Below are 26,885 nucleotides of genomic sequence, written 5' to 3'. Positions count from 1 at the left end.
AGATCTAAGTTAGTTAGCAGCCCCCATTGTGTTGTGTGTACTCGTGATAATGTGACTTATTGTTATATATGTGTCTGTATGTAATCATCATTCTCCACGATGATATTTGATCCTTTAACTTTTTCATGTTTAACTGGATATCCTGTAACTTGGATAGCTCTGATTCTGCCCATTCCCGGTGACTCTTTTCCTCCAATAATTTCTCCTTCAAAAGGTCAGTGTTCTCATGACTTGATCTCAGTTTTCGCGCTTCCCTAACTTCAGATTCCTAAAATGTCAATTGAAATACATTATCAGAGTACTGTAGTGAACAGATTCAGTGATAACTCAGCTGTAATTTCCTAGCAGGCGGGAAAGGCACAGAATATACTAATCCAGTATTATAGTTTGAAATTAAAAATTTTAAGAATTAAAAATTTTAAGAATATATTGTAATTAATATGATTTCATTGTTTTTTTAACTACTCATAACACCTTTTTATTCCTAGCTTCAACCGAGCATTCATCTTCACGGGTAATTTCTCGTGTAAGTGGGAGCTTTTCGAAGTTAAGCGAAATGGATATTTAATGCAATGTCATGATGTTAATTGCCGCCAATTTCCAGTTCCCTCCATTAATCAATCTCTCAGGTCATTATAAGTCAAGTCATTCTAAGTACTGTCTGATATTTCATTTACTTACGATTTTCGTTAATTTTGTTTAATTCAATTCAATTTCATTAATTTTGTTCAATCCAATCTTATTTGTTTTTTCAAAATATAATAATTTTATAATTTTTCAAATTAAGGCCAAATTTAATTTTTATATAAATATTATACTAAAATTTTTATTAAAATTAACAATTTTAATAAACATTATAACATTTAATCCTTTTATGTACATAATAATTGTAATATATGAAGTATACCAATCAGAATTAATTGTCATTTATAGACAATTAACAAGTATTAATAAGTCAGATTGTTTTACGTTTTACAAATATACAGTATTGATTATTGGGTTTGATTGTCTAAAATTATATTGCACTAATGGTTAATCAATGAGTTTGTCTCCACAAGCCCTATAAATATACGATTGATGTCCAGGTAAATAGATCATCTTCTATCCTAATAAAATATAAACCTCTTTATAAAACATACCTGACTTGAGTGTCTGAGTGTTTTCTGTAGGTCAATAACTCATCAGAGTGGATTGCGTTCTCGGAGAGGATTGAAAATCAAAAGAGAGCAGAGCAAGGAAGGACGGCCGACCCTCAGACCAATTCAACCGAAACATCTTTCATAAACGTTGAAACCCCCACATTACAATTATAATATGTTTCTTCTTCTTTTTCAATCTTAACAAAGAAGTAAGTTGGAACACCCACGTCTATTAAGGCTAATTTAATATATATATATATATATATATATATATATATATATATATATATATAGACACACTGGTTCTCCCAGCTCTAGGAATCGAACGGTTCAGGACGAACGGCCACCAGGTCGACCCCAAGGGCCGACCGAATGCTTAGGCTGAACGGCTCTTCCCAGGTCGAGCATCCAGGTCGCCTATCAGATCGACAACCCAGGCCTACCATCCATTACACTAGTCGGCCGCATGGTTAGATCATAAACGATAATAGCTCATTAAAGCTCCTAATGGAGGTTAAGGCGTGGTTGGGCCGTCATCAGGCCCACGAAAGGTAAAACCCATTACAACTAGTATAAATAAAGGTCTCAAGTGTGACTTCAGACCACGTTGAACATTATGCACACCACATGCATCACTTATAGTGATGGCCGTTCACTCACTTTTACTGACTTGAGCGTCAGAGTGCCTTTGACAGGTACTCGCTCGCCCGGCTTAGAGAAGGAGGAGGGAGAACGAACAACTTGGAGTATTAACCGTCCGGCCTTCAACAGGTAACCGTCCGACCTTCAACGAGTCTGTCCAGTCTTCAACCGTCCGGCCTTCAACAGGTAACCGTCCGACCCTTACAGGTGACCGTCCGGCCTTCAACGAATTCGTCCAGTCTTCAAGGTTCTTCCGGTCTTCGAGACAACTTGGAATGTTTTAAGGGACCTCTAAACCATCCCGAAACATTTTGGCGCCCACCGTGGGGCCGAGTTAGTATTCCCCATTTTAACCACAAGGAACCCGTGAGTGGTGCCTCAAAAGAACGTCAACTCAACCTTTCGGTCTCGTCCGCTTGGTCTCGCCTACTTGGCCACTCGGCCTTGTCCACCCGACCACTTAGCCAAATTTGGCATCAACGATTCGGCCATTCGGCCTCGACCACTCGGCCATTCGGCCTCAATGTTCAACCGTTCGGTCATAGCTTGACCTTTTAGGTATTCTCTCAAACCTGGCCTCGTAGGTACTTAGCCAAATTTGGCATCAACGATTTGGCCATCCGACCTCGACCACTCGACCATTCGGCCTCAGTGTTCAATCGTTTGGTCATAGCTTGACCTTTTAGGTATTCTCTGAAACCTAGCCTTGCAGGTACTTAGCCAAATTTGACATCAACGATTCGGCCATCCGACCTCGACCGTTCGACCATTCGGCCTCGACCACTCGACCATTTAGCCTCAACGTTCAACCGTTCGGTCATAGCTTGACCTTTCAGGTATTCTCTCAAACCTGGCCTCACAAGTACTTAGCCAAATTTGGCATCAACGATTCGGCCTCAACGTTCAACCGTTCGGCCATAGCTTGACCTTTTAGGTATTCTCTTAAACCTGGTCTCACATATACTTAGCCAAATTTGGCATCAACGATTCGGCCATTCGGCCTCGACCGTTCGGCCATTTGACCTCAACGTTCAACCGTTCGGTCATAGCCTTGACCTTTCAGGTATTCTCTCAAACCTTTCAGATATATATACCTCATCATGAAGAGAATATGTTAGAAGTTTTACATTAATTAAAAATAAAATTAATTTAAATTATATATGTAAATATAAATTTTATTTATAAATGGATTTTGTAAAGTTAAGTTATGTTTAAAATTTAAATTAAATATATGATATAGAATTCTTGTGTTTGAATAGACGTTGACAACTAAAGGAAAAAAAAAACTCTTTGAATTTATATAAATTGAAGTCAACATGTGAAAGTTTTAGTATATAAGAATATGGGGTTAAGTATGTTTTTAGTCCCTGAATTATCAAGCGATTTTGGTTTTAGTCCCTCTTCAAAACTTTGATGGTTTTTAGTCCTTATTGTTTTGAAACTCTGAGTAATAGTCCTTAAAATTGGACGGTGTTAAGTTTCAGTGGAGGTGGCAAACGGCGTTGCCACGTGATCACTGATATGCTCTATTCTCTGTCTGCCACGTTAGATGTTTAAGTGTTTGGACTGAGATTAAGTTAGTTAACCACTTCGTAATCTTTTATAAATCAGATCTGAAGAAAGTGGGTTCTTCTGGTGGCTGTCCCTTAGCGATGGCCAAAACGTTGATATTCGTCTACATAGTTGTCGCGGCAGTGCTGCTCTTGTTCCTCTCTCATTCACCGAAGAAGTTCTCCGGCCACCGCCGCCGCCGCCTCAAGCTCCGCTCCAACTTCACCCTAGCACCGTCGCGCCACCACGCCGTGGCCTTCGACCCCTTGGTGGCAGAGCTGGAGCGGCACCGGGAGGACAAGGAGTGGGAGAAGCAGGTAATCCACCAGATTGATACTCTTGTTCCCCAAGATCGACGTGGACCCCGCCGATTGGTTTGTCACCGAGCACGAGTTGACTTAGTGGAACCTCCACCACGCACAGCGCGAGGTCCTGCATCGCACCCAGAGGGAAATGGAGCTTCACGATAAGAATCACGATGGCTTTGTTTCGTTCTCCGAGTACGATCCTCCCAGTTGGGCTCAAAATGCAGGCCTGTCCCCTTTTCCAGCCTTTAGATCCGAGTAACACTACTATAATCGACTAATGTAGTTGCGTGCTATGGATTTGAACTTGAGATCGCCGTGCGTTTAGATACCGATGATTAATCATGATGACTGTCTATTGAATGTTGTGTTTTTTTATTTTTTATTTTTACCAGATAACGAGTCTTTCGGGTATGATATCGGTTGGTGGAAAGAAGAGCATTTTAATGCATCTGATGCTGACGGAGATGGTACAAGACCGAGCGTGCGGCGGAGGAGTACAAGACCGAGCGTGCGGCGGTCGTTACGGTCACGAAGAAGAACCCAACTTCTTCAAATCTGATTTATAAAAGATCATTAAGTGGTTAACTAACTTAATCTCAGTCCAAACACTTAAACATCCAACGTGGCACACAGAGAATAGAGCATATCAGTGATCACGTGACAACGCCGTTTGCCACCTCCACTGAAACTTAACACCGTCCAATTTTAAGGACTATTACTCAGAGTTTCAAAACAATAAGGACTAAAAACCATCAAAGTTCTGAGCAGGGACTAAAACCAAAATCGCTTAATAGTTCAGGGACTAAAAACATATTTAACCCTAAGAATATGTCTTTCTTTTCTCTAAAGCTTTTTGAAAAATTATATATAGGTATATACATTTAACATGCGTATTTGATTAGTAATTTAATTTACTACCACATTCACACGTGTGACATCCTTTTACAGTTTTAGAGATGGTGCGTGCATGTGATCTGAGCTTATTAGTTAGTTTGATGAATCCATTGAATTTGATCTATATTTCACCTAAAATATTCAAAAAGCATATCTTGATTTTCATTATTGAGTCAAATATCTCATACTTCTTAATTAGTGTTATACAAGATTTTTTGTGAGTGTGTATAATTGTATGAGGAAATATAGAATAGACAAGTGAGTTATATTGAATCCTTTGACGAGGAAATAGATCCAGTAACTTTAAATATTTTAAAATCTTTTAGCCAAAGTTTACCATTTTAGCCTCTGTAATTTTATTAGAATTATAATGATTTAATTAAGTTTTGAGTTTTAAATTTTTTTATTAATTTTATATGATTTATTAAGTATGTCAAGTCTTTATATTTTTTTTAAAATATTTCTCATTTTATTTGTGTTAAGAGGGTAAGATGGGTATTATTTTGTTATGGTATCTTGTTTATCTTGTTTATTTGTGTATGTACCAATGTTTTATTTTATGATTAATATAAAATAATGTTACAATTAATGTAAAAATAAGTAATTTTAGGTTTAATACCCTATTTTGTCCCTAGTTTCGTTCGAGTATGTCAAATTAGTCCCAAGTCTACATTTCATTGACGCAATTTTTATCAAGTGAGGACCTAATTGACACACTTTTTAAATGATAGACTAATTTGACACATTCAAACGAAATTAGGAACAAAATAGGATATTAAACCTAATTTTTATTAAAAATATGTTGGATATATAGCAAAGGTTTTTCAGTGTTACCTGTATAATATATAATATTTTTATTGTTTTTAATTAAAATAAAAAAGTTACTTGTTACTTTCATTACTATTAATATCATTTTCCTTTATATATATATATATATATATATATATATATATATATATATATATCATTACTAACTAGCTAGCAAGGATAATTGCCAAAAAATATTTTATCACGACCAAGTTTATTCTTGTAAAACCTAAATAACTGATTCAATTTACTTTCCCGTAGGAAAGATATGCATTTCTAGTTAGACATTTGGACAACAGATACGATAAAAAAATGTATTTATTTTGGGGAGAAATCATTAAAATCATAAAAAATTGCAAATATTACAAAATTTATTTTATATTTAGAGAGGCATTTAATTAATAAAAGCTCGAATAATTAGTTAGCTTAATTTAAAATACCTTTTATGGAGAAAATTTTTAAATTGATTTTATTTGTATTTTGTTATCCTTTTAGTTTTGACTATGTAAGATTTTGGTCCTCTAAAGTCTTTTCTTTCTCTTAAAATCAATTAAGTTTCTCTTTAATTACTTCTAAAAATAAACAAATTTTATCACCTATAATTTTTTACTTCTTATTAATTTATGATATAAACATATATTGGGCAAATAAATTAAACACCAAATGGTTATAAATAATAATAATGATAATAATAATAATAATAATAATAATGATAATAATGATAATAAGGATAATAATGATAATAATTATAATAATAATAATAATAATAATAATAATAATAATAATAATGATGATAATAATAATAATAATAATATTATTATTATTATTATGAATAAATCTCTAATATTAGTTATAAATTTAACTTGACAAAACTTTGATATTGTTAATTCACATCCAATTAAAGTTTTTTATTAATAATAATTTTTTAATATATTAAATAATATTTAATTTAATTAATATAATAATTAATTATTTTTGTCGTGATATTCTTCTTTTAAGTGAAATAGAAATATATTGTAGCACTCTGATTGAGATGTCACAAACATACTGTATATAAATAAATAAATAAATAATTCGTAGAAATTAATTCAAAACTTTCAAATAGCTGTAACTAAAACTCATAACAACTAACAATTTAAAACTTTAATTCATTGTTGACTATCGACAGCTGAATAAGTTGACGATCAAGAACAAGTATCCATTGCCGAGGATCGATGATCTAATGGATCAATTACACGGAGCTATGGTATTCTCCAAGATTGATTTGAGGTCGGGTTAGCATCAAATTTTAGTGAAGGCAGATGATGTGCAAAAGACGGCATTCAGGTCCAGGTATGGTCACTATGAGTATGTGGTTATGCCTTTTGGTGTGACTAATGCTCCAGCCATATTCATGGACTATATGAATCGAATTTTCAGACCCTTCTTGGACAAGTTTGTGGTGGTGTTTATAGATGACATACTTGTCTATTCTAAAACTCGGGAAGAACATGAACATCACCTTAGGGCAGTGTTTGAAGTGCTGAGAGAAAGAAGATTGTACGCCAAGCTGTCCAAGTGTGAGTTTTGGATGGAAGAGGTTCCTTTTCTTGGACATGTGATTTCAGCTGGAGGAATTGCTGTTGATTCCGCTAAGGTGCAAGCAGTGCTTCAATGGGAGAGACCTAAGACTGTTACAGAAGTCAGGAGCTTTGTGGGTCTAGCGGGCTACTATCGCCGTTTTATTGAGAGTTTTTCCCGGATTGTGGCGCCGTTGACACAACTGACTAGGAAGGATCAACCTTTTGTCTGGACAGACCGTTGTGAGACTAGTTTCCAAGAGCTAAAGAAAAGGTTGACTAGTGCACCAATTTTGGTTATCCCGGACACGGGTAAACCTTTTGAGGTTTTTTGTGATGCCTCTCATCAAGGATTAGGGTGTGTACTGATGCAGGAGAAGAAGGTAGTGGCGTATGCATCAAGACAACTCAAGGTTCATGAGAAGAATTACCCTACTCATGACTTGGAGTTGGCTGCTGTGGTATTTGCTTTGAAGATTTGGAGACACTACCTGTATGGCGCGCAATTTCAGGTGTTCAGTGATCATAAGAGCCTGAAATACCTCTTTGATCAGAAGGAGCTTAATATGAGGCAAAGGCGATGGATGGAGTTTCTTAAAGATTTTGACTTTGATCTCCTTTATCACCCTGGGAAGGCTAATGTGGTGGCGGATGCATTGAGCAGGAAGTCAGTGCATATTTCGGCCTTAATGGTCAGAGAGTTAGAGTTGGTAGAAAGCTTCAGAGATTTGAGATTGCAGGTAGAATTTGAAGCTGACAACATCAGATGCAGTAATTTGGTGGTGTCCAATGACTTGTTGAAGCGTATTAAAGAAGAGCAGTCGAAGGATGTTGAGCTCCAAACGTCATCCATTTTGATTGGGACTGAACAAGGAAAAGATTTTACCTTGGGGGCTGATGGTATCTTAAGGTTGAAAGGCAGAGTCTGTATCCCTAGCAATTCTAAAATGAAGAAGTTAATCCTTGAGGAGGGTCATAAAAGTCGTTTTAGCATGCATCCTGGCATGACTAAAATGTATCAAGACCTCAAGGAGTCTTTTTGGTGGTCCGGTATGAAGAGAGATGTAGCTCAGTTTGTTGCGTCATGTTTAACATGTCAGAAGGCTAAGATAGAGCATCAGAGACCGGGAGGTTTGTTGCAACCATTAGAAATTCCAGAGTGGAAATGGGATAGCATCGCTATGGACTTTGTCACCCATTTGCCACGCATGTCCGAAGACATGATGCAATATGGGTAATAGTGGACCGACTGACCAAGAGTGCCCACTTCTTGGCGATCGATTTAAGAATGTCTATGGCGAAGTTGGCACAACTGTATGTTAAAGAGATAGTAAGGTTACATGGGGTGCCTTCGAGTATTGTATCAGATAGAGACCCGAGGTTCACATCCAGGTTTTGGCAAACCCTTCAGAATGAGATGGGAAGCAGACTACAAATGAGCTCGGCTTATCATCCCCAAACGGACGGACAGTCTGAGCGGACAATCCAATCGCTTGAAGATTTGTTGAGGACTTGCATTTTGGATCACCTAGGGGTATGGGATGAGATATTGCCACTGGTTGAGTTCACTTACAACAACAACTACCAGGCTAGTATCGGCATGGCACCATTTGAAGCGTTATATGGGAGGCGCTGCAGAACACCTCTTTGTTGGTTTCAGGATGGAGAAGCAGTTTTGACGGGACCAGAGATAATTCAGCAGACTACAGAGAAGGTGAAGCTTATACAAGAGAGGATGCGGGCATCTCAGAATAGGCAGAAGTCCTATGCTGATCGGAGGCGCAAGCCGTTAGAATTTGCAGTTGGGGATCATGTGTTCCTCCGAGTGACTCCTACTACCGGAGTAGGAAGAGCCATTCGTGCTAGGAAACTATCTCCTAGATATCTTGGTCCTTACCAGATTCTACGACGTATAGGACCCGTAGCTTACGAGATAGCTATGCCACCTCAATTAACAAACTTGCATCCAGTGTTCCATGTATCTCAACTGAGAAAATACATGTCCGATCCTTCTCATGTGCTTGAAGTTGACGATGTGCAAGTCAGAGAAAATTTGTCAATTGAAGTGCAACCAATAAGGATTGAGGAGAGTCAAAACAAACAACTTAGAGGAAGAACTGTCAAACTTGTCAAAGTTATCTGGAATAGTGGAACCAGCGACTCTACCTGGGAGTTAGAGGACGAGATGAGAGAAACTTACCCCCACTTGTTCTGATAAGCCTAATTTTCGAGGACGAAAATTTTTGTTGTTGGGGAGAATGTAATGACCGCACGTTCTCAGTGGGGGGGCGACAGTCATCATGCTTGGAAGCACCCGCCGCCCCAATATCAGAAGTGGGCTTTTATTTTATTTGCTAATGGGGAGCAGCACTCAGAGGTCCCTGTCTTTCATTCTGCACCATTCAAGAGCAACAAGGGAGAAGGCATGGCTTTAAAAATACAGAGAGGAAGAAATGGAGTTTTGCTGAAAAAAATCTGAAAGGTGAGGTTGAGAGCTCTGGAATTGCAAGGAGACCTTGGGAGGGAGATTCAAGATTCAAGGAAGTCTTCAAGAGGTAAGGGGAGCTAGATCTTTTATGTAGATTGTAGAGATAAATTATGTATTTGAGGTTTGTATTATTAAGTGATTTGATGAACGATTTGTGCTTAGAGTGATCTTGTTTAGTATGAATCTGTATGAGTAGTGGTAGAATATTGTTGTTGAAGCAAATCTGGAAGAAAGGGGATGAAAAATGGGGTTTCTGGGTTTTCTGGAAAATCTGGTGCGATTCTGCAGAATTCTGCAGAACGCGCGTTCGTTCGTATGGTGCTCGACCAAATAGTGGTCGGCCAAAGTGAGCGTTCGGTCATGTATTTTCAGTAGTGAGCGTTAGCGTTCGTCCTTGGTGAGTGCTAGTGATTAATTAGCGTTCAATCTTGATCAGGTATTAAGTGATATTAGCGTTCGATCGTCAGTATAGGTTAAATCTTGATTTTTGGTAACGTTCGGTTAAGTGGTGATTTATCTCGTTCGGTCATGGTTCATTTTATACCGTTCGGTTGATATTTGATTGGATAGTTTTCGGTTAAGTATTGATCTACAGTTTGGTCTTGAATGTTTAATACCGTTCGGTCAGTCTATGAATTATTACTGTTCGTTTAAGTGTGGTTCGATGAGGATTGTAGACGTTCATCCCTAAACTGGTATTCTCAAAGAGCGTTCGTTCTCCATTAGGATTCTTAGGTTTGGATCACAGACGTTCGATCTTGGTTATTTGTGATTATAGACGATTGTTAAATTCTTAGGTGTTCAACATAGTACTTTAGGTGTTCGATTAATATTCAAAACGTTCGTTCAAAGATGTTGAATTTAATAGTGTTTGATCTTGAGTGATCGGTTCTGGTGTACTGTTGTTCGTAAGCGTTCGGTCTTAAGTTAGGGTCCTTTGGCTTCAATTACGAGCATTCGGTTTTGGTCTAATAGTTACCGTAGTCTCGGCTGGTGAACCTGAGCGTTCGGTCTTAAATTGATAGATTTCAATTTTGAGCGTCCGGTCATGGTGAAATAGTGATCGTAGGTGTTCGTCCATAATTTGGTATTCTCAGGAAGTGATCTTAAGCGTTCGGCCTTGTTTTAGTGGTGATTGTGAGCGTTCGGCCTTTAGTTGGTATTCCTAGGTTTGAATCACAAGCATTCTGTCTTGGGTATTAGTGATTGTAAGCGTTCGGTTTTAACTTGATATTCTTAGTTGGAATCTTAAACGTTCGGCCTTGGTGTATTTGTGAATATTAGCGTTCGTTCTCGATGGTGTTGTCTTCAGGTAGTACTCGTCATAGGCAGCGTTCGGTCTTGGTGAGGTAATCTTTGAGCGCTCGTCCAAACAGTATTGAATTCAGTATGGTGTCGATGGTTTAAGCGTTCGGCCTAAGTAATTGATCTTAGCGTTTGTCCCAATGGTGCTTAATCCTTTATGGTGTTCGGTAAAATAGCGTTCGGCCTAAGTATTCGATCCCAGCGTTCGGCCTAAGTATCAATCTCAGCGTTCGGCCTAATAGTGTGTTCCGTGAAATAGCGTTCGTTCGGCGGATAATTCAAACCTCAACAATGGCCTCCGTAGCTGGTTTAGTTTTTCCGTACCATTGGGCGTGATAGTGTCCGAAGCTGACCTGTCTAAACCAATAGACAACGTTTCTGCTATGTCTTTGAGACCCTAGAAGTGAAAGAAAGAATCATTGAGCACATTACAAGAAACAAATTTCAAATTAACGAATACAGTAATATACTAAGGATATAAATTCAACATTAAACCATATTAACATATTTAACCCAGACACATTTGCCAATAGGAAAATAACAGTAGAAAACAGAGTACAACAAGGTAGAAGAATACCTTCACATTTGGAGCTCCTTTAAACGTGAGCAAATTAGGGGACTTCCCCGACATTTTCCGTTGCTCCTGCTGAATATTTACTAATTAACATCATATCATCATCTCAACAAGAGCGCAAAAGATAAAACTAGAAAGTACGCCACACAAGAACATGATCTGAATAAGGTGTTGTAATACTGGAAGCTAAAAGTTAGCAATAAATATTTCATGCTAATATAGGTTTCTCCTTGTTACTTCAAAACTCTCAGCAGATGAGTGATAATCCAGTCTCCAGACCATATATAATAATATATTTGCATATTCAGCAGCAAATTAAAAGGAAATTTGAGTGTGACAAACAACAAATGAGTATGATCAGAACTAACAAATATAAGAAATAAACTCCAACCTGCAAAATTTCAGGCATTTTCTGGCATTTTCCATGTACAAAGTCAATAAGATATGCCAATCCATAATTTGCATAATCCTGCAACCACACCACTAAATCAGTATTTTCTTTAAGTGTACCAACAGTGTAACTATTTTAATACTAAGATCTTAAATGTATACCAACCAAACAATTCTAGCACTTCAATATTTACACAAGGATGAGATGTTCCAAATAAAAATAAATAAATTTTTTTAAGAATTAGATATTCAACAAGGACAGGAAAAAGTTTACCTGCTTAGAACTCAATGTAGTCAACCTTTCATCCTGAAAAGGCATAACAATACAACATAAGAATAATTCAAAATTTGATGCACACAAGTACATGCATGATCACAGGCACAATATAGACAGTGTCTAATAAAACAACCAACCAATATGGGGGAAAACACAAACATTATTTTGTGACAACTTAGATTAGATATTTTCGTTCAAATGAAAATCAAATAATCAATCCGAACTCCTAAATATCCATCATCATACGTCTATTCTAGCAAGACAACCATGATGGCAATCAACTGGCCAAAACAAGAAAGTGAACACATTACATACCATTTGTTCCACTGTTTGTTGCAAGAAACCCAAGTCCTCAGGCTAAAAATTATGATTGAATTTATTGAAGAGAATCAATATACCTGTTTTGAAGTTGTATGGTCAAAAGGTGTATATTGTGAGCAATTGTAAAGATACGGTAACTGGTCTATGGCAGAATATAGAGTTTACTTAAAAAAAATGTTGAATGTTTTGCCCTCAATAGAAACTATCATGCTCCCAGAAGAGGTATAGAAGGAGGGAAAGTATGGAGCATATCTAATATTTACAGAACATGATCTTCCACTACTAACTAAAATTCAAGATTTATAAAGTACTAAGTATAATGAATAAGAATAAATCAGATGATATGCATGGGAGCAGCTTCATTAGTGGTCACTAATAGGGATGAGACGACAGCCCAATGGAGGGTTTTGCTGTAACTACCACAGTATTCACTAACATTGATATCCATCAAAACTGAGTTCCAAAATCAGTAACTTGAAAAGAATAGTTGATCCATTTGATTGGAAAGAATTAATAAGTAAGCACCAGCTCAATGGTAAATAGAAAAGGAATGTACGTAAGAGCATTTTAAATTTTTGTCAGGAAATCTTCTTTGATGCCAATACCAGCATAAATTTTTATGTGACGAAAGGACGCATCTCATCCTTTGTTGACCGGGCCAAATTAATCTGCTTGAGCATTTTGTCATCTAAATTCTGAATTCTTTGGATCAAATGCTTCTTGGCATCCTGCCATCATCACAATTGACAGGATATTGTAAGAGTAAAAATCTTATTATATAATTTACATATGATTTTTCATATTTAGTCTTCCAAGCATAATGATCCCCCGCCCTTATTAGGGAAAACAGATGCATTTTAGTATATTAAAATGTATAAGTTCACTTTATTGGTGATGGGTTATATCTCTTCATCTGTCCTGTGTTCTAATAAAATTAATAATTTCAGACTAATTATTTGTCATTGGGAAAACCGTTTTTTATTCAGAATACATACTTACAAAATGTAGGCAACTCTTTTCGTTTCTCTTTCCTGTGTTAAAAGTGTTGTGCAACAATAGGTCCTTAACTAAGTTGTTATGGAAATTACTATCCCTTGATCACTGCTTACCCAATCAAATCTTGCCAGAACAGATTGAGGTGGTTACATTCGTGGATTTGGGAAACCTATATATACCTTGATGATATTCTTTTACTGTTTTAAGGTGTTTGTCATCATGAGTCTACAAGCAATATATTTGTACTGACCCTTAAACAGCATTTTCTACTACAATCCTACATAAGTCATCCTGTAATACAAATTAAAGCACAGTAGCAACTCCATAGAAATTCAAAGTGAAACACCTTGGTTGTCAATCATATGAATGATAGATTATAATTAATCCAGTTGAATGAAGAAGTTTTAAATTCTACATCAATGCAGTCTCAGTTTCCAGTGCAATAATTAAGCAGTACCTACCAAACATAGTTACATACAGATATAAAAAGAAAATGACAAGCAATAAATGAACACCTACAGCGATCACATCAGAGGCACGTTGCAACTTTTTTGTTAAATCTGCAACAGCTTTTTCCATACTCTGTTTAGTCACGTACATAAGATCTGAGAAGGAAATGCCCTGTTATTGGAAAGGAGAAAACAGAAATCAGAATCACAAGCAGTTAATTCAGAAATATTGAATGCATAAAATAAATTACAATAATTGTAGGGTGAATATCATCAACTTGTTACTTTTAAACGTGAGAAAATTAAGAAAACACTATAAAAATACTGTAAAACGAGAAATACAGAAAAATTTCTCATCAATCATTCAATGAAATTATTCGAAGAGTGTGCAAGAATCAAACAAGAAACAGTTTCACACCTTCCACCACATGTAACCGTAAGCCAGAGCACCCAAGGCAGCAGCTGGAACGACAAGAGATGATAAATTACCTGTCAAAAAAGAGAACTAACAATTACAAAAGCAATGCATGGATCATACAAAATACGCTCTACATCTGCATACAAGTACCAAGACTGCTGAAATCAGAATATTCAAGCTTAAACTAATTGCTTTTTAGTAACCAAGATTCAACAATAAGTAGAGTCCATTTAACTCCTATGTTAAAATAGAATACACTTAATCAGACTTCTATATCTGTTTCCGTTAAACACTAAACTTAGTATTTGTCAAGAAAATGACACATACAAATATAGAATTTAAAACTAAAATACAAGTACCTTATATAGATATATGTAGTTACAGTTTCGGACAATCATTCCAAATTCGTGGGAACCACAGGCATTTACGGTCACAGCCACTGATAAACAGACCAGCTTAAAAACAAATCTTCCCAAACCCTACAATTGGTTAAAAATGAATATTCCAAAACTCTATCATCACCAAAAACAAGCTGTAACTAAAATTTGAACAGCAATATAGTAAAAGCAGAACCAAAATAAGATGAATATAGAATCATCATTGTATCCTGATATCATGTATGTACATTAAGGTCCCTGAATTGTTAAAAGGTAACAAACAAAATTGCCATCATCATTCATACAAAAAAAGATGTTCGTACAAAACTTGCAGCAACAAAAAATCTGCTCTAGATGGTTGTCTTGGACAAAATGTTAACTGACCATTACGATAAATTTATCTGAAATTTCTCACAGAATGCCTCTATATCTGAACCTCTCATACAATGCCAGAGTTGAACACATGTAGATCCAGTAAGGTATTGTAATGCCCCTTCTCAATTTCTTCATCTTTTACTTGATGAAGAACAAGGGTCTCAATAATGAGGTCTTCCCAATCAACATCGTCCACTACCATTCCTTTTCTCTTCCTCCTTCTTTCAGGACAAGAGCTATCTAAAGGGACAGAAACATCACCTAGATTAGCATCTACTGGATGCATAATTCGTTTTATCCGCAACTTAGCAGCATTGATTTTCTCCTTCCTCATTTTACATTTCAATTGACCATTGACAAACGATGGCGGCATTGTATCCACACCAACATCCTTCTCCATTAGTTCTTTAAGCTCAAGCTTCTTGCTCAATTCAGATTTTCCATCCCACCACTCCCTACACTCCAGAATATCAAATTGAAAAATAATCCTTTTCCGAGCATTCCCGCTCCCTCGCAATGACTCAGTAGAACGATTTCGATCTAAAAACTTCTTATACATCACAGACAAGCATTCAGTGGAAATCTGCATTCTGTCAGCATCACTTTTACTCTCCAACGAAAAATACTGTAAATCCTTCCGCGAAGTCACGCCATCAACGCCGTATTCAAATTCATTGTCATGTCTCAAGCATTCAGCAACCACATCCTCCAAGTCCACCGCAGCTCGATCAAGACCCTTCCTCTTCTCCTGAGTCTCCCCAGGATTCAACATAACCTTCCTCTCCATATACCGAATCACCAAAGGCGCATTCTTAACAATGTTTTTAACAGTAACATCCTTACCCCAAGGCAACACCTGCGCAGCCTTCACAAGCGTCTCAAGCAACTCCTTATATCTTAGCCTACAAGTTGAAACCGTAGCATGAACTTCCTTAGCCAATTCCTCCATCCCCACCACGATCCCATTCAACTCCGCCACAAACACCAAGACCGCCACCACCAGCGGAAGGGGCCGGCGGCCGGTGCTCAAAAACCACTTCACCGCACATTGAATCAAAAACACCCCTGTCTCCGCATCTTCTCAATCACACCGCTCTCAACAGAGGAAAAAACACTCGAATTTTTAATTGTTCTTTCCAACGAATGCACAATGTCAAACTCCGGAAAATCAGGTCTCAGATCCAAAAAATCAACAACACGCTGAATCATCTTACCGATTTCATAGATGTCGCACCCCACCGTGGAGGAAATCTCCGCCATGGGCAAGGGTCGGTCCTCCCTCCGCATGACAACATACGCGCACGCGCCGATGAGCACGCGGAACCACTCACCCTGGCCAAACTCACCATCGGTTATGGTGTACACCATGCTCCTAACGTCGCTGTTCTTGGAAGATAACCCTAGACTGTAGGTTACTTCCTCGATGGTGCTTTTTGCGGTAAAGTGTTTCCTCTCTCTATAAGAGTATACGCTGCCGGAACCGGCGGTGCCCACATGGATGAAAGTACCCTGGGGACCATCGATGCCGCCGATTTGGGCTTCAAATTGGTCGAATTGCTGAATGCAACCGCAAGAAGAACATATCAACGCACCAGATTCATCGTCGCGGAGGAATGAGGTTTTGTCACAGTAGCGGCAAGAAGGAGACATGAAACCCTTCGTTCCAAAGAGTTTTACAAATTTAATTAAATTGAGTATATATAAGCCCTTTTCAATCTAGCAAAGTTATTTATAAACAACATATTGTCTTTAAAACTTAATTATATTTTATTTAATTAATGTAAAAAACAACATTATTCAAGCTATTAAAAATATATTTTACAAATATAATTCTATTCAAGATGATTACTATATCATAATGACTAATATAATTTATCAATAAACTAATATTTTATACACAAATATTATATTATTATATGATAAATAATATTATAATAGTATAGTATTTATATAATTATTCTAATTTATAAATTATTAAAATATATATTTATAATTACTATAATTATACATATTTATATAAAATAAAATAAAATATAATATAAATATGTGGGTTTAATTTAAATATATATCTGTGTGTGTTTCAGCTAAGAAGAGTAGGAAGTAGATTAACAGAAGAAGATGTCCCACATTGTTCACTCCCTCCCCTTAAAGCACTTCTCACTACCCTTCCACTCTTTTGTTCCTCGCAAATTCATTGTTCCTTTGAACAGGAACTTTTCTTTCATTTTTCCAACTTCACTCTCTGTCAGATGCAACCACTCCATGGAACCCTTCCCACCACTGCCTCAATATCCTTCGGGTTTACTCTTCAACTTAACTCCAAAATTTATCATTTTTCTTTGAAAACTCGGAGTGAAATAATGGGTGTTTGTGTTTTTAGTTGCAGAATTGCCGCAAAGGGTGTATGCAGATTACTCTGTTTATACAGCGAAGGGTGTGCTCACCTTGACTCCTAAACCTCCGGAATTTGAATCAAAAACTGTATGCTCTGATATCTGAGTTTCTGGTGTTTTGTGTCTTTTAACGTGAGTGAGTGAAATGCTTAGTTATGACAGAAGGCTTTGGTGTTTGTTTTTGCAGTCTGGGGCGTTTGGGGTGTCTAGGGAAGGTTATATGTTGCTCCAGTTTGCTCCTTCGGTTGGTACTGAAGAATCCATATATGATTGGAACCAAAAGCAGGTAACTTAAGATTCTTCTATTGAGTCTAATAGTTAGGTAACTGGCATGGTTTTCGTGTCTTTGTAAAAACAATATTATAATTAAGTTACTGAAATTTTTGGTTAGTCCACTTTTTAGGTTCCTTAACTATGGTAAGATAAAGTTGAGATAAATAAAAGAGACTATATTTAAGATTAAACTGAGAGAGCTTGAAAACTCTCCTCGTATGATCTCATATTTATATTGATAGTATTATGATACAATGTGTATAGGGACGGTGAAAGATCAATCATACATACTTAGGTACGAAGATAGGTACGGTACTAGTATTTTCCCAATACAACTACTTCCTAATGCTTATTGCAACAGATAATATTATCTGATCTTTTTAGTGAGTAATTTAGAAGACACATGTATGTAGTGAAGATGTTATATCTTTCTATTATTATATTAGTCTATTACATTTTTGTTAACTTTCCTTATGAAGGTAGGTTTGGTGTCTTGGTAAAATAAGTGAGTGTCCGAGAGGTGCTTGAACATTTCTGGCTACTTAATGTTTTGGTTTCTCTAAAATGTAAGGACTTGTTATGTATTCTTGTGAGTGTGCTACACCAACTCCACTAATGCATTGTCTGGATAAATACAACCTTTTAGACTGAAAAATTAGTATAAGGTCCTGGACCACCATGTGTGCATGATCCCCAAGAATATTCATGTGACATAAATTCAAGATTTTCAATTTACAGAAGAGTGTTAACAACACTCAATTACATGTGACCAGGGTGATCCTAAACAAGTAATAATTTTGCATTAGATCTTGTTTAAAATATAACTTCAATTTTAAATTAAGACAGTGGGGAGTATTCCTCTTAGGAACTTCGAATTTCTTGGAAAATATGATCTCATTTGTTATACTTTAGGGGTTTTGCCTAGGTGGTTCAAGACTCGTATGTTTTTGCTCTTCAAATGTATAAATGTGTTGTTGACATCAGTTTGAGTGGTTGCTTAGGGGCTACATTGGTATGCCATCTTTTTGTGTTTCACTTTGGGGAAACTTTAGTTTTGATTAGTTTAAAATTATGCTAAATAAATGGATAATGCTGACAAATAATTTGTTGTATGTAAGAAATTAGAAGTGGTGTTAAACAAAAAAATAATGTATTGGGAGAAAGGGGTGCAGTGGTTGGACTTAAGTCTGAAACTTGAAGTTGAAGAAGTTCAGGACAAGGCCATTATGTAAAACTGAAATGAAGGAAATTAAGGAAGTTTAAATTTTTGTTTTTTGAATGAGACTTGAATTAGACATTATCAAGTACATAATAAATTTTATTTATGGTCTCTTTTCTCTTGCCATCCTATCACTAACAAGTTGCTACTCATCATCATTCATTGCATTGATGCTTCTGTATATTTGCCATTGCCAGTTCAACCGATTTGATTTTTATCCCTTCTTTGAAAAAAAAAATAAAGATAATGATTTCGTTGTTCCTATAAGACGGTTTAGTTGTTAGAACTACCCATAATGCCATATGCAAGGAGTGTGCTCTGATTTAATGTCAAATGTTGCAATGCACTATACCTCCATTTTTCTCTGGCCTTCTCTAAATAAGATCACTTGTAGGCTCCCATGAGGCCAATGGGCCCTTGATGAGGCCTAAAGAATGAGTGGGCTCCATGAACCACTAGGCCATGAAGGTAGTAAGACAAGACGAGGAAAAGTGTATGTGAGAAAGAAGAATCGAATGGTTGAGGTGGCATGACTTAGGGGCAGAGCAGTTAGATGAGAGAGAAGGATATTTGGGTGAATGGAAATCCTATTTGTATTTGGTTTTGCTGTTAGTTAAGGGAGAGAGGGATTTTGGTAAAAATGGGAGGAACCGCTTGTGTTGCTCTAGAGGAGCATAGCTCTGGCCCAGTAGGATTTGTTATCCTTCAATATTATGCTTTCATTAACAAAATAATACAAAGATTTGTGTTTACTTCATTTCTTTCTTTTTTTTCTTGCTTTTGAGGTGTGGAGTTTGTAATATTTGGTCCGACCTACCAAATATTTCTTTCTCGGTGAATGTCACCAAAGAAGAAAGGAAGTAAGGTGAAATAAGGGGAACCAGAAAATACAATAGTCATGGAGGCTCGGGTTGAGATTGTTGAGGGAGAACTGGAATGAATGAGAGTTGTCATGGAGGAGATACGATTCCAAGCAATTGAAAATCAGTGAATGATAGAGATGATGAGTAAGGAGGCTACAATAAACCAATCGAAGTCAGTGAAATTGATGACTCGTAGCTGGGAGAAAATCCCTCACATGGAGGGAGAGAGCTCTATCGGGCCTAAAAAGACAAAAGATACGAAGTAGAAGAAGGAGACCACTAGTATTAGATTGGCTTGAAGTCCTTAGAAGGAGAGGAGCTTGATGAATTCCGACAAACAGTGAAAAAGATTGAACTACCTATATTCACAGTTTGCATAAAGAAATTACAGCCCGAATTAGAAGTTTGCATGTTGTAAGTCAACTTAGGAGAGCAAGAATGATGAATGTAGCAAGAGCCATTGATATGGACTTTGTGAATAAGAACAGAGGATGGCATGGGAAAGAAGAAACACGAATGGGAAGCTATTCGAGTTACAAGACTAGTTCAAATATCTCAGGTCGCATTGCTCCTAGAAACCATGGGACTAGTGAAGGGGTTAATGGGGTTGGTCCAAACACAATAGGAGAATCAGGTGAAAATAATAGAAGCGGGCCTATAGATAGGGGAAAAAGGCATTTAGCCTATCAGGACTTGTTGGATAGGCGAAACAGAGGGTTGTGTTTTAAATGTGGTGGACTTTACAACTTTATGCACCAATGCCCCGTGAAACAGCTCTGGGTCATATTGGTGGGTGATGAAATTCCAGATGGAATGTGATGACAAGAAATGCATATGAGAGAGAAGAGGGAGACACAGATGGTGAGCGTAGTGCCTTGAGTTTGCTCAATCTTGGAGCTAAAGAAATAGAGTTGCCTCGAACTCTTAAATTTAAAGGAAAGGTACATAAGTTGCATCTGTTTATTTTGATTAACAGTGAAGCATGACATAACTTTATTTCTAAAAGATTGGTTGAAGCAATGGGTTGGCCATGGGAGACCATCCTTGATGAGAGATGGTCACAAGTCAAAAACGTTTGGAGTTTGTCATAAAATTAAAATCGAAATAAATTGGGACTTCATAATAGATGCCTATTTGTTTGGTCAAGAGGACATTGATATGATTTTGGGCATGTCATGGCTGGTTTCTTTGAGGCCCAGAGAATGAGTTGACTCCATTAACCACTAGCCTATGAAGGTAGTAAGAGAAGATGGGGAAAAGTGTATGTGAGAAAGAAGAATTGGATGGCTAAGGTGGCATGACTTAGGGGCAGAGCAGTTAGATGAGAGAGAAGAATATTTAGGTGAATACAAATCCTATTTGTATTCAGTTAAGGAAGAGAGGGATTTTGGTAAAAAGGGGAGGAATCAATTGTGTTGCTCTAGAGGAGCATAGCTCTAGGCAGTGGGATTTGTTATTCTTCTGTGTTCTGCTTTCATTAACAAAATAATACAAACATCTGTGTTTACTTCATTTCTTTCTTTTTTTTTTCTTGCTTTTGAGGTGTGGTTTGTAACAGCCCTCCATTGAACCATAAAGAAAAGCAGATGTGATTTTATTGGAATTTATGATTCTGTTGAACATAGAACATGAGGTAGTGTTTCACTTTGCTTGAATGCAGGTGTTCTCACTTTCGGTAAGTGAAATGGGGACTCTAATTAGCCTTGGTGCAATGGAGTCTTGGGAATTTTCACGTAAGACTGCAAAGGCAAAAAGGTAGTTTTTTCTCTGTGGATTCATCTGTATTAACAAATAACTACATGAGTGTTCTCAGCACCTGTTTAGTTTTTCTTTTTCTTTTTTGTGTTATGCCATAAGTAATGACTGCTGTGATATCATCTTTTAAAGCATTTTGAAAATTGTATTATTATGCAGCAATGGAATTGAAGTTAGAAAAGTTTTGAAGATGGAGCCACTTCTGGATGCTACTGGTCACTCATTTAGCTTAAGTAATTTTCTTTATTCATAAACTTCTGTTGCTGTTATTGTGTCAATTTGATTTTACTTTCCTGCCATCTTGAAGTTGTTGGGATACTCTGCAATGCACTTAGATTGATTTAGTTCACTGTTTTGTGTAAACTGCTAATCGAATCTTAGTAAGGGAATATTCTTGACGTACTTTAAGGAATAATTTTGCTTATCCATTTTTAAGCCAACCTGAAATATAATGGAAAAATATTAAATTCTGTAAATATTTACTTCAGTTCTGACTCTGTTACGTCAATTTCCTAAGGTGTTTATAAAAAACCTGCGAACATGGAGGAAATTGAGGAAAACATCTATCTCCCTATTAGAAGGGCGCAGCTAGCAGTTTTAAGGTCAATTTTCAATGTATGGTTTCTCATTCTCTCTCTTTCCTCTAGTAGTTGAATATTCATTTTCATGATCCTATTATAATTTGGAATGAAAAGTTCCTGGCTATGTTTATTGAATAAAGTGATATAGCATTTAGGAACAGGTTGTGTACACATTTTTTTTTCTTGAACGAAACTAAATTTCCTTTATGCAGGCTGATTCATATTTTGATTGTACTTTTTCTGCTTTTCTATGCAGTATATCGTGCCGTACCTTCTAGGTTGGAGTGCATTTGCAAGCACCATAAAGGCAGAGGTATATAGTCAAATGAACAGTGCCAACCCCAGATACAGTGCAAACAATGAAAGGAACAGATAGTAATCATCACTTCATCAATTACTGTAGACAGTTAGTTACAAAACCCTATGCTACCTTCTCAACTTTGAAATGTGTTGAATCTTTTCATTCTGATAGCATAATTTTTTGAGAAATTTTGAGTATCATTGTTAGAACACTCATTTTAATTTATTTATTTACTTTTATTCTTTTCCTTGTTTTTTGTGTTTTGGTACTTGCTTTCTTCTTTTGTTTTTGAATTTAATTAGAATGTATTGATGTAAATATTTCATAAAATCATGGATTAATTTAAAATATTCAATTTTTCCTGTCCCTCAATCAAATTCATATATTGCTGAAAAACTATATTCAAGAGAGGGCTTGCTGCATTTTTATAGCTGTTATGCTGTTAAGTAATAATTCTCTACCTTTTATTTAGTAAAAATAATATAAGAAGGTTTATTTTTTATATTTTTCAAGTAAGAGCTAAAAGTTGGGCTTCAAATTCGTCCTAAAGGCATGCCAAACCAAACTTGGGTAAAGAATATCAGACACACAAGCAGAGTGTATAATTTCAATAGTTAGATACTGGTATAAAGTGAGTTTACTCTAAGTTCTAGTAATACAAAACTTTCACATTGCTAGTTATGTACTCTTACTTTTACTAATGTTAAACATAGTGAAAACTGGGGTTGAGATTAATTTCTCTTGTGTAGAAAATATATATACAATATTATATTTGTAATAGAAAAAATATGAGTTAAGTTCAAAATACAAATAAAGAATAATGACAAAATAATTAAAGATAAAAGATAAAGATAACATATCAAGATAAGATATCTAATAATTTAAGATATCAAACAATTTTCCTCAAGCTAATGCATTCAAATCGTATATATTAAATTTGGTACAAATATAATCAATTTTGGGTCTTTGTAAAGATTTAGTGAAAATATCTGCTAACTAATCACTTGAGTTAACAAATTCAATCTTGATGTCTCTAGATACAGTTTTCTCTCAAATGAAATGATAGTCAATCTAAATGTACTTGATCTTTTTATGAAAGACATGATTAAAACTTATATGAAGAGCACTGATTGTCACATATAAGTGTCATTTGAGTGACATCTCCAAATTATTACTTTTTAAGCAATTGTTTAAGGCAAACAAGCTCACAAGTGGTTGAGGCCATAGTTCTATATTCTACTTCTGCACCAAATATTGCCATAACACTTTGTTTCTTTCTTTTCCAAAAGATCAAGTTACCACTAATGAAAATACAATATCTTGATGTAGACCTTCTATTAGTAGGAGATCCTACTCCATTAGAATCTGAATAACAAACAACTCTTGTATGGTTATTAAAACTATACAACAACCATCTTCTAGGAGCTCCTTTAATGTACTTTAATATACGGATGAATGCATTTTAATGATCTTCACATGGGGAATTAAGAAATTAACTTACCACACTAGCTGCAAAGGAAATGTTAGGACGAATAGCTGTAAGATAATTCAATTTTTCAACTAGTCTTCTACACTACTCGGGATTTGATATAGGATACCCCTGATTTGGTAGAAGTTTAGTATTAAGATTTATGGGTGTGTTAACAAATTTTGAATTCATCAATCTAGTTTCTTCCAAAATATCCAATGCATACTTTTTTTAAGAGATATCACCGTTGGATTGTGTCAATACCCAATAAATATCTGAGTTGGTGATGACTGCATATTTATGTTTTAAAATTCAAATTTTTGATGAGATTCTTGTGCTTAAATGATTGATTTAAAATGAATTTGTGACGATTGGATTTATTGAGTTTGAGAATTAAAGATGCTTAAAATGTGATTCTTAGTTGCATAAATTATTTTGGATGTTCTAATGTTTATTTGTGCACCTGAAGTTAGAATTTTATTCATTTAAAGCATGAAATTGAATGCTCAAAACTGATCCAATCTGGTCAACTCAGGGCTCCTATGCAATTTTGAAAAGAAAGAGATAGCTAAAGTGTAATTAGAGGAAAATTTTGGACTTCTGTACAATTTTGAATAAAATAAAAAGGGTTGAAATATATTAGATAGAAGGTAAAATATTTTATCAACAAAATATTCAGAGTCTAAGCCCAATCAAGTCTATATAAAGAAACCCAAGAGAGGCAGAGATCATAACTCATTCATTTAGACTCATCCACTAGAAACAATCATCCACCACTCCTCTCACTTTTATTTTATTAGGTATTCTACTTCATTCATGGAGGGCTAAGCTTCTAGGGCTATTCCACTGTAATTTCATTATGGACTCTGAGGTTTAGTTGAATTAATGTATTTGTTTCTTTTGATTATTGATTTGGGTTATTCTTCTTCTATGTCTTTCATCTCTCAATCATATTAAAAGCAATGATTTTTGCATCACAAAGTGTTTGACTCTACATGCATATTAATCATATGAGTTCAAGGGTTTCTAGGTTTAATTCAAAATTTACTTTGATTGAATTTAAGAACTTTCATATGATTAAACGTGTTCTTGCTACTAATTGAGAATGTACTTTGATTGGTGATAAAAATTTCAACTATAATTAGTTGAGAATTTACTTTGATTAATTAGCTTCTAATTTGATTAAGGGATTTAAGAATAGACATCATTAAACACAATAGGATTTAATTGAGAATGTACTTTGGTTGAATTCATTGTGAATAATCTAGAAAAAGTCTTGCCTTTGATTGAGAATCTACTTTGGTTGATTGTATGATCGCCCTCAAATTAATTAAGAATGTACTTCAATTAATTTGAAACTCGAACAATAATTAATTGAACAATAATCTTTGGATAACCGATAATGAATCTATCTTGGAAAAGTAGTGGAATTAGCCTATTTCATTATAATTGTTTCTAAGTTTCCTATTTGTTCTTCAAACATTCTTCAAATATTAACTTAATTAGCATAGCTTTTCACTTTTATTCTTGAGCATTGCATAACATTCATAAGAGTCAAATATTGAAAAACAATTTTGTGTTCATTGGCAGATGACTCAGGGTTACTTTAACCCTATATACTTTCTTGACTACTAACTTGACAATACTGAAGTTGCCTTGAAAAGTATTATCAATTTGATAGCTTTAACAACAGTGTATCAGTTGGCCAAGATCTTTGATCTGAAAATGGAGGCAAAGATGTTTCATTTAGGAGATGTCATGGTTGTCACTGTTTATGATAACGATGTCATCAACATATATTATTAACTAGACACATTCAAAATTCGAGTGACAATAAATGATTGAATGATCTGCCTCACACCAAGTTATACAAAATTGCTTTCTAAATTTTCCAAACCAAACCCAAGGTACTTTATTTATAGGAAAGGAAGCCAATTAATGCGAAAGATGAATATATGTTGGAGATGGCAAATTGATGGAGATGGAAGTTATAGGGAATTTTTTATTATTATTATTATGTACCGGTTTTATTTGGATTTCAAAGACATCTTTGTTGTGGCATGGATGGAATTTGGTTTCAGTTTCGTATTTGGGCAAATTGGGTTATTTGTATTCATTTGGAAATAATGGTTTCAGTTTGTCTTTTAATTTAAATGTTGTTGGAACTGATTCACTTTTGGCTCATGATAATCTATATATGCTTGATACTATGACTTCCTATAGTAAATCCTTAAATACAGAATAACGTGGTACTAAACGTAAAATTGATAATACTAGCTTAAGAGCATTTTGGCACAAGCGTTTAGGTCACATATCTAAAAACATATTTGAATGCTTGTGCGCGATGGAATCTTGGATTCCATTGACTTCACAAATTTTGATATTTGTATTAAATGTGTTAACGTTAAACAAACAAAAACAAAGAAATTAGGTGTGTATAGAACTACAAACGTCTTAGAATTGATACAGACATACATTTGTCGTCAATTCCCTACACCATTATGGAATGATCATTATTTTATATCATTCATAGATTATTACTTTAGATATGCATATGTGTATCTAATACATGAAAAGTCGCAATCTTTGATGTATTCAAATCATTTAAGGTTGAAGTTAAGAATCAACTTAACAAAATAATTAAGTGTATTAAGCCTGATCGTGGTGGTGAATATTATGGCATATATGATGGTTTAGGTCAACAACATTCAGAACTAGGGGTGGTAAAAAAGGTTCAAGCCCGACAGCTGATAACAGTTGATTTTATCGTTATCTATGATGCAATTTTTTATACTAAATCAACTCTCTTTCACTTTGAAACTTGCTTAAACTCTTGCTTTTAGTTTACTTTTGTGAATAAGAGAGTTGAGGTTATACTTAATGATTTTGATCACTAATTCCCTTGATTTTTTAGGTTATTGGAATGATTTGGAAGAGGAGTAAAAGTTTCAAGGAGTTGGAACTCAGAAAGGACAGCAAAAGCACCAAAAGAGAAGGCTACAGAAGGTTGAAGGATGTCTAGTTGCCCTTTTCTAGGGCCCTAGGCGCTGGTGTCACGCAACCACGCCTGGTTTCCCTTTTCCGCTCAGGGGTAAATTGACGATGAGTGGTACTCTGACAGACATGTTGTTTTTGCTGAGTTGAGTTCTGGATTGCTGCACT

The 26,885-nt window shown here is 35.7% G+C and overlaps 1 protein-coding gene and 2 pseudogenes across 3 annotated transcripts; 1 reads left to right on the top strand and 2 right to left on the bottom strand.

Annotated features, from left to right (window-relative positions):
- Positions 1-10,926: 10,926 nt before the first annotated feature.
- On the bottom strand, positions 10,927-14,735 carry LOC148202957 (uncharacterized; annotated as a pseudogene). Its single transcript, XR_015784982.1, has 10 exons — positions 14,648-14,735; positions 14,501-14,557; positions 14,119-14,189; positions 13,771-13,872; positions 12,861-12,983; positions 12,250-12,285; positions 11,932-11,964; positions 11,659-11,736; positions 11,271-11,339; positions 10,927-11,090 (listed from the first exon to the last, which is right to left on the bottom strand). The product of XR_015784982.1 is annotated as an uncharacterized LOC148202957 (transcript).
- On the bottom strand, positions 14,697-16,539 carry LOC148202956 (plant-specific TFIIB-related protein PTF2 pseudogene; annotated as a pseudogene).
- Positions 16,540-16,953: 414 nt separating this feature from the next.
- On the top strand, positions 16,954-22,504 carry LOC148202955 (single-stranded DNA-binding protein WHY1, chloroplastic-like). Of its 2 annotated transcripts, none has more exons than XM_088108121.1 (7): positions 16,954-17,169; positions 17,257-17,351; positions 17,451-17,549; positions 21,279-21,373; positions 21,533-21,606; positions 21,891-21,988; positions 22,211-22,504. In XM_088108121.1, the coding sequence occupies exons 1-7, from the start codon at positions 16,989-16,991 to the stop codon at positions 22,328-22,330; spliced, it is 762 nt and encodes a 253-aa protein (XP_087964247.1). In that variant the 5' UTR covers positions 16,954-16,988; the 3' UTR covers positions 22,331-22,504. The 2 variants fall into 2 exon arrangements, with proteins under 2 accessions (XP_087964247.1, XP_087964246.1); XM_088108120.1 differs by having other exon boundaries at positions 17,251-17,351.
- The last annotated feature ends 4,381 nt before the right edge of the window (positions 22,505-26,885 follow it).

This window comes from Vigna umbellata, chromosome 3, assembly GCF_029865625.1.
Source record: "Vigna umbellata cultivar VRB3 chromosome 3, Vumbellata_1.0, whole genome shotgun sequence".
NCBI lineage: Eukaryota > Viridiplantae > Streptophyta > Magnoliopsida > Fabales > Fabaceae > Vigna > Vigna umbellata.
This window is presented reverse-complemented; position numbering and strand designations above follow the sequence as displayed.

What these genes read in the sequence shown, in the direction of transcription:
- LOC148202955 (XM_088108120.1), top strand. Translation starts at nt 16,989, where the DNA reads ATGTCCCACATTGTTCACTCCCTCCCCTTAAAGCACTTCTCACTACCC. An exon ending in CGGAATTTGAATCAAAAACT is followed by an intron (nt 17,352 to 17,450) that starts GTATGCTCTGAT and finishes TTGTTTTTGCAG; the next exon opens with TCTGGGGCGTTTGGGGTGTC. An exon ending in AAGACTGCAAAGGCAAAAAG is followed by an intron (nt 21,374 to 21,532) that starts GTAGTTTTTTCT and finishes ATTATTATGCAG; the next exon opens with CAATGGAATTGAAGTTAGAA.